General features: G+C 44.1%; 1 protein-coding gene across 4 annotated transcripts in view; it reads right to left on the bottom strand.

The window, feature by feature from the left end:
* The window catches only part of DGKH (diacylglycerol kinase eta), a 103183-nt gene that overhangs the window by 18029 nt on the left and 68073 nt on the right, over nt 1–17081 (bottom strand). For 3 of the 4 annotated variants that reach the window (XR_004427002.1, XM_033154304.1, XM_033154302.1), the window contains exons 10-19: nt 13808–13916; nt 13516–13655; nt 12824–12911; nt 10225–10310; nt 9352–9448; nt 6688–6964; nt 5108–5224; nt 3507–3638; nt 1190–1307; nt 88–198 (exon numbers count right to left, since the gene is read on the bottom strand). Coding sequence is in view for 3 of the 4 variants with exons in the window: in XM_033154304.1 (XP_033010195.1) it covers nt 88–198; nt 1190–1307; nt 3507–3638; nt 5108–5224; nt 6688–6964; nt 9352–9448; nt 10225–10310; nt 12824–12911; nt 13516–13655; nt 13808–13916 (1275 nt within the window). In the remaining variant the exon portion in view is untranslated. The remainder of the gene's footprint in view (nt 1–87; nt 199–1189; nt 1308–3506; nt 3639–5107; nt 5225–6687; nt 6965–9351; nt 9449–10224; nt 10311–12823; nt 12912–13515; nt 13656–13807; nt 13917–17081) is intronic. The other variant, XM_033154303.1, reaches the window with a different exon arrangement.

Here is a 17081-nt window from a genome sequence, read left to right on the forward strand (position 1 = left end):
TGCTAAGATGCAATTTTTAAAAAAAGATATTACATACATGTTTGCAGAAAACATTTCTATTAAAAATCTTTGTTCTGACTCAATTACCTGCATTTTTCAGGGTGTTCTTCTCGTTTATTATTAAATTCTAATGAAATCTTTGCATCTAATCCAATGCCAAAATAATTGTTCATGACACACTTCTCTGAATATCCTTCCCTGTAGACAAATGAGCAACTGTATTATAACCTTATCATAGCGAAGGTCGATTGCAACAACTGTATGTACAAGTATACAATGACACATTTATAGTTTTTCAACTGATTCTACGCTAATTCCCCACATTTCTCCCTCTCCCTCTCCCTCTATTACTTTCTCTCTCTCTCTCTCTCTCTCTCTCTCTCTCTCACACACACACACACACACACAAACACACACACCAAGAGACAGCAGCAAAAATTGTGTTACATAAATATTTGGCCATTCCTCCTTCTCCATCTTTTGGGAAGGATACCTTGGGTTTCTGCTATTGGAAAATACATCTTCTTGCATAAGGTGGGGAACCTGTTTGTCACCGAGCCCCCTGCCCACTGCAATCCCCCATGACGACAGAGGTGCTGCAGAGTTGGGGCAGTCCACCATGAAGGTGTTTTGATTTACACAACTGCTCACAACACAAATGTGAATGTTCTCTTTTTTTTCTCCCTCCATGTCCAACCCCTTCCATTCCTTTCTTGAGGGGAGAGGAGGAAAACAGAGCGTGAATGGCTGCACAGCTTGAGGAGACCTACTGCTTCTGTTAATCCTGTCTCCCCGCCCACCCCTTGCTCTTAAAAACTGTTTTCGGAGGAAGGTGTGTGAAGGAGGAACAAGGAGCTGAAGTTCCAACTCAAGTCCAAAACTCAAGTGATGTAGCACATCACTTATCAAGTCTCCCTAGGCCTAGGACAATGTGAAGATAGAACAGCTGACCACCTACTGACCTCATTTGGGAACTACAACTGTGTAGGTCTGCTGTTTTTATTTTTAAGAAACAGTTCTTCACTTAAGAGTTTTGGACTTTTGAACCCATTAAAATCACTCAAACTTTCCTTCGTTTGGGGCACGACTTTCTGGGTATTAATCTGGTATAGAGAAAGAAATAAGATTGCCAAGTAAATGTGAAACAGAAAACTATAAGGATTAATCAAAACAATATTTTCCTTCTTACAGTGATTCTGGATCGGGATCAATAAACGGCGTAGCACCAAATGGATCAATGTTGGCTAGTAACATTTTGCTGATAATAGAACTCCCTGCAATAGAGGCCGCCAGACCTGCTCTTAGACCTGATGGGAAAGCGGGAAAATGCATGTTACAATTACTCAATATCGTAGTTTTATCTTAGCTATTAGAAAACATTTTGAGGGAGGAGGAGGAGAAGTGGGTAGCTAAAACATTACCCTGAAAAGCATTTCACTAATTCTAAAAGTGAGAATATTTCATATGAGGTTGTTTTAGTTTTGAATCTTTTTCAGGGTGTCCATTTTTCTACTGGAAACATTGGAAGTAAAAGGGCCTGGGGAGAAATGGGACCCATGGAGGATGGGGAGCAGCAAAACTATACCAACCCCCGCTGTTTTTCAACCCCCCCAACCTCTCTGGGCCATCATTTCACAGTTTCCTTTCTGTTACACAGAAATATCAAAGAATCAAACCAGTCAGAACAAAGTGATTTGAGAGAGCGTCAGGACTCTGATACACAAGGAATATAATGAAAAATCTAAATGGAGAACTATAACCCAGAGATAGCAAAAAATAAGATAAAAAAGTCAGCTTGAAGCCAATCAATGAGAAAATTAAAACTGTTTGTCTATGTCTCATCAAGATAAAATTTAGACACTGAATGTATTATAGCTTACGATAGAAAAATATATATATAAAAACAACAACAGAGGAAAATGCATACCAAGAACAAACTTAGTTGGTCTCTAAGGTGCTACTGGAAGGAATTTTTTATTTTATTTTGTTTTTTCAATTTTACTGTTTCTTTTAAAACAAAAAATATTAGATGCAGGAGTGCCTGGCTGTAATCCAAACCACACCATAGAATATTTAAATTAGCCTGTACTTTGCCACATAGCAGCTGAGGCGCCAACCCTGGGATAGTAAAAGGTAAAGGGACCCCTGACCATTAGATCCAGTCATGTCTGACTCTGGGGTTGCGGTGCTCATCTCGCTCTATAGGCCAAGGGAGCCGGCGTACAGCTTCCGAGTCATGTGGCCAGCATGACTAAGCCGCTTCTGGCGAACCAGAGCAGCACACGGAAACGCCATTTATCTTCCCGCTGGAGCGGTATCTATTTATCTACTTGCACTATGACGTGCTTTCGAACTGCTAGGTGGGCAGGAGCTGGGACCGAGCAACAGGAGCTCAACCCGTCGTGGGGATTCGAACCGCCAAACTTCTGGTGCGGGGGATACAACAGCCTGAGGTTAAACAGGCTCAGTAAATGAACCATTGAACTATGGGTTAGTGTTGCATCCAAAAAGGGCCTCATTTTTCTAGGCTTCCTCGGGTACTCAGCATCAGGAACTACTAAAGATGTAACTAAGTGTGGGCCTGTCTCTTAAATGACTGCTACTCCATAGATGGCAAAGGAGAAACCCTACACTTACAACAAATATGGTATAGTGTCTCCCTGACCCTAATTCTCTCTTATCAGGAAAGAAGACATGGAATCTCCGACTCTTGGAGGGAGAAGGGAAGGGAACAAATGAGCCCCAAGTCGGTGCTTCCAGGAACCACATAGCACCTGAACAATCCCTCGGATATGAGAACATGAATATATTTTTGAGTGATCTGTTTTTGCTGTTTTAGAATAAGACACATGAAGCCCCTTTGTGCCTGGGGATGTGTCAAAACATTTTTCATAATGTCTGCAGCTTCTTTCAAGTGGACACAAACCATTTATAAATGCAAATATCAGTCATATTGAAGCCTGGGTGTATTCCACCCTCCTTTGAAGGGTAACAATATCAGTTGAAGGGTTGTATAATTAACAACTGTAATTGAAAACACATAGCACATTTACAAAGTGTCGATCGTTTAAGGACTCAAAATATGCGTTTTATGATATCCTCAACTCAATGGACAGAATCATCTTTTAAAATACCAGACAATACAGATGGAACGGACTCCCTCAGGAGATTGTGGAATCTCCATCCTTGGAGGTTTTTAAGTAGAGGTTGGATGGCCATCTGCAGGGATGCTCTAGCTGAGATTCCTGCTCTGCAGAGGGTTGGACTAGATTACCTTTGGGTCCCTTCCAACTCTCCGGTTCTATGATTCTATTGTTCTAAGACTCCAGGCGAACATCAATACCTCATAGCTTGAAGTCACAGGCTCAAGCAATGTGTAAGCTCTTTTAAAAATGGGAGAAAGGTGTTAACAACCAAGTTTCTTTGACAGGGCCTTAGGAAAACTACACTAGTATATTTTTGGAAACTCAAGGCAGTGGACTAGAGAATTTTAAAATCCTTGTTACCTGGGCAAATTATCCTTGTGTTCAATACTGGAAGGTTTTCTTTGCTGGCTGGGCAGGTTGTTGCTGAAAAAGAACTTGCATGTGAAGGAATGCGACTTCTCCGTCCAACTGGAGATTTGGGGGCAGTTTTAACTATTCAGAGAGACAGAAATATATACATATCCCTAAGTAGAAATAAATCGAGATTTTTACCTATAAAACGAATAAATCTATATATAAATGTTCCCATTGCGTGTACGCCGGAAACCTATGTTCTCCGTAACTGCTGCACCAAACAGCATCAAATTAGGACAAAGAGTAACTTGACCATCAAGGAAGGATCTGGCATAATAAAAAATTTTTAAAACCACACCTGTCATAAAGGGGGAAAAGTGGTGTGCCTATTATACGTCACCAGCAAAAGGAATGAAGACTCCAACAGCATCCAATAGAAAGGTAATCGCCCGTTGACATCATCAGACCTGGCCAGAGCAACAATGCCTGTGCCCTCACCTAAAATGGCCACCGCAGCTTCGCATGCGCCGAGAAAAAAAAAACACGGACCAGGCGGCATGCCTGAGAGGTCGCACTGAGGGGATTGTGTCACTGGGGTGCATGATTTTGGGACTGGGTAATTTTGGGACTGGGGTGGGGGAGAATGCTCTTTAAGGTCGCCAGTGCCCTCACCTAAAATGGCCGCCACTGCTTCGCATTTAAAATGCATCTCTGCGTTATTTGTGGGGCATAGGAATTAGTTCACCCCCCCCCCCCCAAAAAAAAACATAGTCCAGCCTACCACATGGTCTGAAGGAAAGTGTTCTGGAAAAGGTTGCTGACCCCTGCTCTAAAGGGACAGGGAAGAATAAAACAGGAGCTTCCAGAATACTCTCGGGGTCAGGAGAATTTTTAAAAGGAAAAAAAAAAAAACCACAGCAACGCGTGGCCGGGCCAGCTAGTAAGCAATAAGTGTACATTTTCTTTATTAGAAAAAGACTACGCCTGTGATTTATTAGTTTGCTTGTTTATATTCCTTATTGTGGAGCAGTCCCCCTTGGTGATATATTTTTGCGTGGCTTTGCATTTCGCTTTTTATATCACTGCCCTGTGTATTGTTTGTTGAGGTTTAAATAAATGAGCAGTGGGGGGAAAGGCAGGAAGGAAAGCAAGGCGACGAATAGCGATTGGTTTATCCCACTGAAGGTTCCAGCTAATGGGCAAGATGGAAAGAGCCTGAGCAAAGGAGATCCTCTATACAAGGCCCTAGAGCAGGCACCCCCAAACTTCGGCCCTCCAGATGTTTTGGGACTACAATTCCCATCATCCCTGACCACTGGTCCTGTTAGCTAGGGATCATGGGAGTTGTAGTCCCGAAACATCTGGAGGGCCGCAGTTTGGGGATGCCTGCCCTAGAGTCTAGGAGGTTCCCTCAAGAAGATTCATGCACATACTTGGGCTAAGATAAAAGAGGAGTGGGAACTCCACAGAGAAACAACAAACAGAACTTGGACATAAGAATGGAATATAGGTATGAGCTTCTCTCCCTGTGTAAGCCTTACTGAAAAAGGCTCATTGCAGACTTATTTACAATCCTTAAGCGGTGACTACTTTTTTTGGCTGCTTACTTGGGTGAGCTTCAGATTCCTTTGTATCTTCTTCTTTGGATTCATCCAATTCCTTACTATACTTCACCGATGACTGATTTATTTGCACTTCCGAATGGGCATTCTGTTCATCCACAACTGTAAGAGCAGGCAAGTAAGTGTCAACGTTATTATTCAAATTTCTGAAATCTATCATGTATCACTAAATAGTGTACTGCTAGACCATAGCTGTCAACTTTCCCATTTTTTGCGGGAAATTCCCTTATTCCAGCGCCGTTTCCCACTGCAAAAAAGGGAAGGTTGACAGCGATGTGCTAGACTCCGAATAATATCTCCTGAATGTAAAGGTGGATTTACACATTTGGTTTTTACTGTAAAATACTATGGCAAATTTGTGCATTCTTTTCATGTGCATTTACTGTTATTATTGTACTCCCCTCGGTAAAAGAGAGATAAGCAAAGCACTATTAAATTTTCAGAAGGCATCTGCAATAGTTTCCTCCCAAGGTTTCTGCAGCTGGACTGCCACCACCTTCTCAAACACCTTTCCCACAGAAGAGGCATTTGCGACTAAATACAGTGGTACCTCGACTTACAAGCGACTCGACTTCCGACGTTTTCAATTTCCAAATCAGTTCCGGAAATGAAAAAATGGCCGCCGCTTCCGAAATTTTCGAGTTACGAAGGGGAAGCGGCGGCACGATACCTCGACTTACGAGGTTTTCAATGCGTTTTTTCCGACTTACGAACTTTTTTCCGTTCCGAGATGGCGCCTTCGACTTAACGAAGATTTTGACTTACGAGGGCGCCTTTGGAACGGATTATCTTCGTAAGTTGAGGTACCACTGTAGTAGTTTGCCATGCACCTGAGACCTGAGTACTCCCTCCTCATTCTGTTTGATACTTTATTCATGTTATAAGTGCAACAACAAAAAATCAAACATACAAGTACCATATTTTTCGCTCCATAGGGCACACCGGACCATAGGGCGCACCTCATTTTTAGAGGAGGAAACAAGAAAAAAATTTTTTCCTGGTTTTCCCCCTCTGAAAGCCCTGGTTTTTTTGAGGATCAGCTAAAAGCTTTGCAGTTTTTTTTGCAAAGGGGGGGAAAGCAAAGCTCCTTTTGCAAAGGGGGAAAAGCCCCATTTTTATGGGGTTCAACTCACATTTCTGCAGCTTCTAAAGGAAAGGGAGCCTTTTCTACAGTTTCCAGACAGATAATCTAATGAGCCAGTCACATGTCGCTGGGGAAACAAACAACCTCCCTCTGCAGCACATTCAACAAAGGAGGGCAGGGCTGAAAGGGAGCCGGGGACTCTTATCTCTCTCCCGATCTCCTGCTGATCAGCTGCTGAGCGGGGTCCTTTCAAAAAACCCTTTTCTCTTTGTAAAATAGAAAGCATGATCCTCTTTTGGCCCCTGGGCAATTCAGCTCCAGGGACTACCATTCGCTCCATAAGATGCACAGATATTTCCCCTTACTTTTTAGGAGGAAAAGGTGTGTCTTATGGGGTGAAAAATACGGTAGTTAGCGTTGTAGAACCAGGAAGTGTCGCAAGTAAAGTTATAATAAGCAAGATTGCCTTCCAGAAGCACACCTTTTTCTGCTTGCTCAATAATTTGCCTTAGAGCCTTCTTCAGACTATTTGCCCTGAGCATTAGCTGTTCTCGCGGCTTGAAGATCTGGTGTGGGAGAGGTGTTCTGTTGATGTCTGTCAGCGGCTCCTTGGCATCGGACAAAGACTCTTCGCTTGATAACTCTTCAGCCGCTTCCTCTGCAATGGGGGAAGTGCTTCGTGGCAACATGGGGGCAACCTGGGCTTCAGAGTGAAGAGCCTGAAGCAACAGGTTGAGCTTCTCATTCAGCTCTGAACACTGACAACACCACAGACAAACGGGAAGAAATATACACACAAAAAGAAATGCACATTCATACGTAAGCCTAAATAAGCACTAAGCAATTGTTCTGACAATAAAGCAACCCACCAGCTGCCTGACAAATGTCAACAATTTTACTACAGCTTTTCTTTCTTTTTTGTTTCGTTTTGTTTCAATAATATTTCATTGCTTTTCCACAAATAAGAAAACAACAACAATACAAAAACAAAAACAACAAAACAAACGGACTTCCCTCTAATCCCTTCCCTGGTTCCATTATTTGTCAACATGCTGCATGCCCACTGTTAAATTTAAAACATATTTAAATCACCCATTAGCCAGTTACAGGTAGGTAGCCATGTCGGTCTGCCATAGTCAAAACAAAATAAAAAAATAAAAAAATCCTACCAGTAGCACCTTAGAGACCAACTAAGTTTGTTCTTGGTATGAGCTTTCATGTGCATGCATCTGAAGAATCTGAATGGTATCTGAAGAAGTGTGCATGCACACGAAAGCTCATACCAAGAACAAACTTAGTTGGTCTCTAAGGTGCTACTGGAAGGATTTTTTTTTAATTTTTATTATTAGCCATTCATTGTAAAAATTACAAGTAAACTTAAAACCCTGCTAATGTATTAACCTGTGTGCACTGCTTCTGTATATTTGCAATAAACACCTTCCACTATTCCTTAAATTCATTGTCGTCTCTTCCTCTTAATTGTATCGTCAATTTTGCCATTTCAGCATAGTCCATTAGGTTAACTTGCCAATCTTCTTTGGATGGGACACCTCAAAGCAATGTTTATTTTGGAAGCAACGTCATTGGAGTGCTCCAGAAAGAGAGCTCCGACTCCAAGATGTTTCCTGACCAATGGTGAAGCACCAGAGCTGCTCAGAGGACACTGACCAGCCATCAATGGGGGCTGCAGGAACCACTGCTGAAACCCTCCAGAAACCCAACTATCTAGAGTCGGGGGGGGGGGGGAATACAGTTATGCAGGAGCCGCTCCTGAAACCATAGTCACCCAATGTGGGTAGGACTGGGAAATGTGCGTGCGTGCATGTGGCACCCTGTATGTCTGGACACTGTTTATGCTGTGTGTGTGTGTTTCTGTGTGGGTCTCTGTGTATGCGTACATCTGTTGTGGTATGAGTGCTGGCGTAAGGCCCTTGGAGAGCTGACCCAATGGCCAATGGTTAGGCTCCAAAAGGCCACCCCTGGTTTAAAGGGAGGTTCTCCTGTTACAGAACCTTCTCACACGAGTGAGATTTGGGTCTTCATGTTTGCAGGCCTGTAACAGTGTCCCTGCCCTGCCCTACCTTTACTGCTGCACTGGTTTTGTTAGAGACGAGCACTGAAAAATTGGTGTGGAATTCATTACTTAGGCCTGAATGACTCATGGCGGCCACCGCCATTGGGAAGTGGCCTGCCTTGCTGGGCCGCAAGCGGGGCTTCTGTTAGGAGAGAAGCCTAGGTCTAGACTACACAGCCATTTCTTCTTCAGGCTCCCCCATCCAGCAGATTAACGTTTCCGCTTCTCTGTCACTGCCCAAAGAGTAACCAAGTGTCCCCTTTGACGGCATGGCCTCCAGCTTGTCCTGCCCCACACCACTGGTCCCTCCATATGGGGACTTTGCTAAGGCACCCAAAAGGCTGTCTGCTAGGAGCTTTGACATTTCCTGCTCTCTTTCCCTTCCTAAATTTTCTGTCATGAAGAATATGGATCTCAAGGCATTATTATTACAGTGGTACCTCGACTTACGACGATAATGTGTTCCGGAGGCGCCCTCGTAGGTCGAAATTTTCGTAAGTCGAAAGGCACTATCTCCGGAGGGAAAAAATTTCGTAAGTCGAGAAAACCGCATTAAAAAACTCGTAAGTCGAGGTGTCGTGCCGCCGCTTTCCCTTTGCAAGTCGAAAAATTCGGAAGCGGCGGCCATTTTTTCCCTTCTGGAACTCATTCGGAAGTCGAAAACGACGTATGTCGAGGAGCTCGTAAGTCGAGGTACCACTGTATTATTATTGTTGTGGTTGTTGTTGTTGTTGCTGTTGTTGTTGCATTCTAGGAGGCCAAAGTCAGGGCACAGACATAATAAAGTGTACAACATTTCTGTGTTCATTAAAGCTATTTTAGAACTTGGGATAAAAATGTTTACTCTGCCTGCCTAAGGAAACTTAGGAAAACCAAAAGTAAAACCAATTTAAAATACAATGCAGATTTAACCAATTCTTGACTTCACTCAAAGAGTTTACTAAAAGTGTTTTTTTACTAAAAATCATTTTGAGAATTTATACAAAGAAGCAAATCTTAACACTGGGAAATTTCTAACACGGATACATTTGAAGTGAGGGTTATTTTAAGGAAGGAAAGCTTAATTCTTACTTTAGTGGCCATAGCATCAGCTTCGGCGTTTTCCATGGGTCTGTCACCGCTCTTTCCTATTTTAGCCACAAAGCCTTTTACAGTTTCACATAATATCCTTTTATGAAAGAGACAGAAACGCCGAGGCAAAGAGAAAGGGAAGTGGTGATGTTGGGATATCAATTCTGTTTGAGGCAGTAATATAGTTTCACTGTTCCCAATGAACATCCACTTAAGAGCCTAACAGCCATGCATTTTCTATCACACAAGCAACGGCCCTGAGATTTCACAGCCCGTGCGCATCTGGGTTCATGCTCCCTTATCTTCTTGCCCTATTTCTGGCGGCCGTACCCCTTGTGGTGGGGAGCCAGGGAGAGGGGTGGAGGGGTTGCGTGGTCTCCCCAAGGACACCACACAAGAATGAAGACTCCAAGCACTGCCACCTTCTCAAATGCCCCTTCTCCCTGCACAGTGGCGGCATGAGACTTAGGACTCTGGCATTGTGTGTTTGTGTGTGTGGAAGAGATTACAGAAAAGGTGAAATTCAAGATCGGTAGGTGATGCTGGAACCACAACTGTGCACAACCGAAGCCTAAGCAATCCTCTTTGGAGCATATAGGCCTAACCATTTACATTTCTAACGATTCTGACATTCTTTTGTCAGCTGAGGTTTATCACAGCTTGTTGTGAAGCACTGTTGTACAAGCGCTCTGCCACAAGCAGAAATCACAATTCCACACATAACTTTGCTCTCGCGCCTGTAACATCTGAACCGGGCAAGAGACCAAATTTGAGCGTGCAAGTAAACGTTCATGCTTGCGTGCATATTAAAAAAGATGTGACACAAAACTGCTCTACACTATATTGTGACGTGCGCTTTTTTTTTAAACTTACTTGGCCGATGATATGACAACAGAGTGCTGATCAGAATCAAGGATCTTAGCCAGATGGGCAGCAACCGAATCTTCATACATAGACATCTAAAAATTAAGAAATAAATATTCACGTTCTACCTATGATTGTGTTGAAGTAAAAAAAAACAAATCTCACACACGCACATCCCTTTCTGCATCCACCCAAGCTGCCTTCGATACAGTAATGCCGGATGTATCTGCGGTTATCGATTTTCTTAGCCTAAGAACACTCTCAATCTTAACTCCAACATAAAATGGTGAACTAGGAAAAATGATAATAGATTGGTTTTTAAAAAATATGAAATAGATTGGTTTTTAAAAATATGAAAGCCACAGTCAGTGAGGCATACACAAAGGAGGAATTTAATGTCACACTCTTCTGATGATTCCATCACCACCAGGCGTTCCTGCCTGTCTGATGGAGTGTCTATCATGCTGAGAAAAGCTAATCTCAGTTTGAGATATTAGCACTTATTATTTTAATACTGTTCTATTAATATATAGAACAATGTAATAGATCAATTTTATGATTACATTACGATCACCTAAGACTATTCCATAGATTCACAGATGAAACCCCATAGAGCTGCGTAAATAAAAAACGAAACTCGGAGATATTCAGAGAAAGAGAGAGTTTAATTCTGAACACTTAATACCTGCCTGTATGTATAGTGTACATTTGTCTGTTTGTTTGAAATGATTTAATCAGTCAAACGACTAAGAAATTGAGGATTATGGCAAGTCTTCAGATTCCAGTCCGATTCTAATACTTGGTTGTATTGTAGGCTTTCTCAAAATGAAGTGACAGAAACTTCAAATAAACAGCCTTTGTTTTTGCAACAAAGGCTCCAACGAGCTGTAAGATTTGCAGAAAGGATAATTGGTGTTAGCTTGCCTTCAATAGAGACAATATATGCTACCCAAGTTAGGAAGAGAGCAGAGAGAATTGTAGCAGATCCTTTACATCCCGGTCATCATCTGCTTCATTTACTTCCATCTGGACGTTGCTACAGGACTTCATATACAAAATCGGCCAGGCACAAGAATAGTTTTTCCCCTTGTGCCATTAAATTGTTAAATTCGTAGTTGTATAGCTGAAGGGGAGGTAAAATATGGGTGGGGTTTCTTTGCTTCTTTGTATTGTGAGAGGAACAGTGTCTGTATGTTTACATTGCAATGTAGCCGAAACAAATTCTAAGTATGTTGGAAAATGTACTTGGTCAATAATAAATTATTCCTATTCCTATTCCTATGTAAAGCCAGCATTGTATAAGTAGTGGTTACACCAAGGGACTACCTTGGTTCAAATTGGTGCATTAAACACTCCCCCAGACTAACCTCTTGGTAAAGGGCCAAAGGAAGGCACAGGGCAGATAGTTCGCTCTTTATTGTCAAAGCTGGCACAGGAGTTTCCATGGCTCCAAATACCACACACAACCAGGTCTGTGCTCTATGGAGCAGCTGCCGCAACAGGGGACCACTCCCTCTCCACCAGCTTATGTATCTTCTCCTGACAGGCTGCATACACGCAGCCAAAGACTAAGCCTGCGTGGAAGCTGCCTCTGTTCTTCCCACTTCATTTCCTTCCTGGTTCTGGGAGACGGTGATGCAGGAAAGGGTTGGGAAGCACTAGGCCCTTCACCTGCTTCACCTGTTTCTTCCCCCTCTTCCTCCTGTGCTCCATCCTCCAACTCTGAGGCTTCTCCTGCGTCTGAGTCTTGCCTCCTGGCTGGCACAGCTCCCCACAAATCACTGCCCCCCTCCAGCCTCCAGCCCCCCTGATCCTTCGCCAGCATCCTGCCAACCCCTGACTCTATCTCACACGGTTATTGGGATGGTAAATGCAGGAGAGGAAAGTCATATGCACTCCTTCAATGAAGGACAGCCTAAAATTTCAATTAATTGGTGCAAGTGGATCCCCAACTGCTGGTAAGAAACATCTCTCATTGTTGCTAACAATGACTACCCAAGTTACACCAATGAAATTTTTAAACAAAATTCTATTGAAATAAGCTGCAACATAACGGGCCTGATCTCAAGCCTCAGCTGAAGTGTTTCTACCACCCCCCGTGTTTTTTATGCAATCCTTTGCAGACGTATCTGAAATTAAGCCCTGGTGAATTGATGCTTTTGAATTATGGTGCTGGAGGAGACTCTTGAGAGTCCCATGGACTGCTAAAAGATCAAATTTATCCATCCTTAAAGAAATCAGCCCTGAGTGCTCACTGGAAGGACAGATCCTGAAATTGAGGCTCCGAGACTTTGGCCACCTCATGAGAAGAGAAGACTCCCTGGAAAAGACCCTGATGTTGGGAAAGATGGAGGGCACAAGGAGAAGGGGACGACAGAGGATGAGATGGTTGGACAGTGTTCTCTAAGAGACTAGCATGAGTTTGGCCAAACTGCGGGAGGCAGTGAAAGATAGGGGTGCCTGGCGTGCTCTGGTCTGTGGGGTCACGAAGAGTCGGACACGACTGAACGACTGAACAACAACAGACATGCCTAGGATTGCTTTGTTAATTATATTTCATTTGTTTTCCAGCTATACAATTTAATCACATCCCAAAACCTATATTCACCTGACATTCCTCAGACTCCTCTTCTGGAGTAACAGGAAGAATAGACTGCTTTGGTGGCAGTTTCAATTCGTAGGACATTATGCTCCACCTGAAAAAAAGCATGCATATATCCAGGTGGTCAGACAACATGCAAAGGACCAAATTTGCACAGCAAAATCAATTCGTATTCGCATTGAAAGAAGAAATAGTCACTCAAAGGTAATTCAACCCTTATAGACAGGGCTGGATTTAGGTTTGACGAGGCCCTACGCTACTGAAGGTAATGAGGCCCTTTATATGTCCAGCTGTCCTTTGTCAACAACAAATTGTCGCTGTTTTTTTGTGTTGAATATATGCTATATGGTAATTTATGGACCTAATAGGTATCTAAAGCCATTTGGACATGCAGAATGTGGGCACTCTATATATAGAAATGAGCAAACCAGTGATATTTTAGGGAGCAGGCTAGCAGGCGGGTCCCATTCCTTACATCATAGGAGCCTACACAACACAAAACACTGTAGGTTTTATTTTATTTGTTTTTTATCTTATATTTTGGAAATGTACATCCAGGTGTTTTTTTCTTTACATTTTTTTAGGGCCCCAATAGAGTGGAGCCCTAAGCTATAGCTTGTTTAGCTTATACGTAAATCAGGCACTGCTTATGAATAAAATTAATTGGGGTGGGGGAGAGGAAAGAGATGCTTACTTACCTATCTAACATTTTGGTGCTAGCTCGTTCCAACTTTTCCAAAATTTGAGGAAGCTGTGTGTCGTCATCACAAGACCCTCCCCAGCCAAGGACCCGGGCAAGGTCATTTCCTGTACCCAGGGGTAACACTCCCAAATGACACTAAATGAAATAAGAAATATTCTGTTTAAAGTCAACTTACAGACCAATATTTTTGGGGTTTTGTTTTTGTTCACTTTTGTTTTATTTTGCATTTTCTTAAAAACCCACCTCACTCTTTCTTTCCTCCTCAGTAAGAAGAAACTAATACTCGCCTGTTTGTGTAAGTTGAGTTTATCAATTTCAGACAGTACCCAGCCAACACTTCCATCTCCTCCACACACTAGGATTCGGAAATTGTCAAACTTCTGAAATAATCGCAGACTGAAAGAGAATGCATTGTCTGTGTTCAAATCCACAAGGAGATACAATATAAACATTCACAACAATGACAGTGTTAGCTGTTGGTAGTAAATTACACAGATTTTCAGAAGAGGGGAACAACCAAGAGTGCTAAAGACTAACTATTTGTCATTAACACAAGTTTTCGTGGACTCAAGCCCACAAAAACTGCCATTACAAATCTGTTCATCTTCAGTTAATTTTCCTGCAATCACGTCTATCCTTCTGGAAATTTTATGGGAAATAACTTGTTGCTTTAAAAAAAATAATTCAGATGGCACAAACTGATTGCCTCCCCTTTTTCAAAGTTCTGGCATATAGTAGAGATTGCTAAATACAGTGGTGCCCCGCTAGACGAATGCCTCGCTAGACAAAAAACTCGCTAGACGAAGGCATTCGTCTAGCAGAAGGCTGCCCCGCAAGACGAATTTGTCTATGGGGCTGCCTCGCAAGACGAAAAAAATATATATATTTTTTCGTCTAGCGAAAACCGCGATTTGCATTGATGCTTCGCTAGACGAAAAAATCGCTAGACGAAAATACTCGCAGAACGAATTATTTTCGTCTAGCGAGGCACCACTGTAACGGATCCAAACCAACAGTTTCTGGTCTACAAGTACTAACCAAATATGGTGGTGGCATTATTTCAATGAAAGTGAGGTCTGCTCCAAGGCCAAGCCCCTCAAAATAGGATTCCTCCTGTGGCAATCCCTCTTCATGTGAAGAAAGCACGGAATTTTATAGAGTGCGTCGTTGCAAACAGGGTAAACGTGCTATTCTGCTCTATTGCTGGATCATCAGTACAGGCCGCGACTGTTTTGCCCACCGACACGCCCCCCTTTTTGGCCCCAGAAGGGGGCGGAACGGGTTTACGCACAACTGCTGATACGAACAATGACCCAAAATGCAACCACCATGCAAACAAGGAGATTTTGACTGCCTTGGTTCTTTCATTTTAACGACCCCAAGTTAGTCATACCCATTATTGTCATTGGGTCTATTCAGAGTAGGGTTAAGGATGGGTACCACCCTAGATTTGCTCAGGGGTAGGCAACCTAAGGCCCGGGGGCTGGATGTGACCCAATCGCCTTCTAAATCCAGCCCGTGGACGGTCTGGGAATCAGTGTGTTTTTACATGAGTAGAATATGTCCTTTTATTTAAAATGCATCTCTGGGTTATTTGTGGGACCTGCCTGGTGTTTTTACATGAGTAGAATGTGTGCTTTTATTGAAAATGCATCTCCGGGTTATTTGTGGGGCATAGGGATTCGTTCATTTCCCCCCTCAAAAATATAGTCCGGCCCACCACATGGTCCGAGGGATGGTGGACCGGCCCCCTGCTGAAAAAGGTTGCTGACCCCTGGATTTGCTGATAGCAGCTATCTTCCATAAAACAGCATCTGAATGCAGAGGAGTAACATGCATTTCTGAATATCTGTTGAAGTGCTATTTAGCTGGCTAACTGGTCATATTCTGTATCCTTGGAGGGGCACTCTTTTCTATGCAGAATTGTCCACAAGCCAGAATAACCAGTCCCCTTCAGGGGTGATTAAACTCTAGGAAGCACTTAAAGGCACTGGTGAATTATTCGAGAGGCCACTCCATTCTGTGAACTGCCCTGAGACACACACACACACACACACACACACACACACACACACACACACGTATAGGGCAGTATATAAATTCAAATAATAATAATAATAATAATAATAATCTATATATATAAAATGCAAGTGTCTCTGCGTCCAGTCCGTGTGTCTCTGGGTTTGCGCAACTGAGCATGTGCCCCAGGGACACAGGGATTGGAGCAGAGAGACACGAGCAGCGTCGGCAGTTCAAGCGGGGCGGTTTAAATGGAATGCCGGCGCTGCAGAGGACGAGGGGCAGCCGAAGAGGGAGGTCACGCTGCTGCTCCCGCCGCTACAAGGAGAGCCGGTTGCTGCTGACCCCCTCCTGCCCCCGTTGGCCTGCATGGCGCTGCTGCCTCTCCTCCACCCTGCCCCCCACCCGCTAAAGCACGCTTTGGCAGGGGGGTGGGGGCGGGGGGGGCAAGCAGGGCTTCTCCGTTAAAGCGGAGAAGCCCTGCTTGCCTCTCCTCCACCCCCCGACCACCCGCTAAAGAAGGCTTTGGCAGGGGGGTGGGGGCGGGGGGGCAAGCAGGGCTTCTCCGTTAAAGCGGAGAAGCCCTGCTTGCCTCTCCTCCACCCCCCCACCACCCGCTAAAGCAGGCTTTGGCAGGGGGGTGGGGGCGGGGGGGGCAAGCAGGGCTTCTCCATTAAAGCGGAGAAGCCCTGCTTGCCTCTCCTCCACCCCCCCCCACCACCCGCTAAAGAAGGCTTTGGCATGGGGGTGGGGGTGGGGCGCCAGCCCCCTCCACATATATTCTAGCGCCCGTTTTTTTAACGGGCTTAAACCACTAGTAATAATAATAATAATAAGTCTCTGCACAAGAACACAGAATATCAGTTTGCCAGTTAAATAGCAGCTCAATAGACATTTTAGAATAATAAAGCAGGGGACCCCTAACAGGTATGGCACACATGTGATTAGATAGCATGAGGTCATCAGATTGATTGATTGATTGATCAATCAATCATCAGCAAGAGGCAGAAGGGGCTTAGGAAGCAGTGTGTTATTTCATGCCTGGACATGGGATAGAAATGCAATGAGCTGGTGTGAAATATGCACAGAGCCCCTCTGCTTCTTTCCTTTGCAAGTGAAACCAGTTGTATTCCCACCCACCCCTGCTTAAAATTTGCAAGGGTCACTGGGGGCCAGTGGCTATCTACCTAAATGGCCCGGACAGCTCTCCAAAAGTAATTTAGCAAACCAAAGCCAAACTCGTAACAGGGAGCTAAAGCCTCAAACATCCATGACAGGTGGCCATCAGGGACGGTGCGTCCATTTAGGCAAACTAGGCAACTGCCTAGAGCGCCAAAATGGAGGGGGGCGCTGCTGGCCCGCCTGCGCCCGCTGCCCAGCAGCCCACAGGCTGCCGCCTGGCCACCCGCCGGAGGATGCTGCGTCGCCCCGGCCTCCGCCTCCCGCTAAAGCAGGCTTTGGCGGGGGGCGGGACGGGTGAGCAGCGGCTTCTCCGCTACAGTGGAGAAACCACTGCTTGCTTCTCCACCCCCCCCACCTCCC

The sequence above is a fragment of the Lacerta agilis genome, chromosome 7 (assembly GCF_009819535.1).
Source record: "Lacerta agilis isolate rLacAgi1 chromosome 7, rLacAgi1.pri, whole genome shotgun sequence".
Lineage (NCBI taxonomy): Eukaryota > Metazoa > Chordata > Lepidosauria > Squamata > Lacertidae > Lacerta > Lacerta agilis.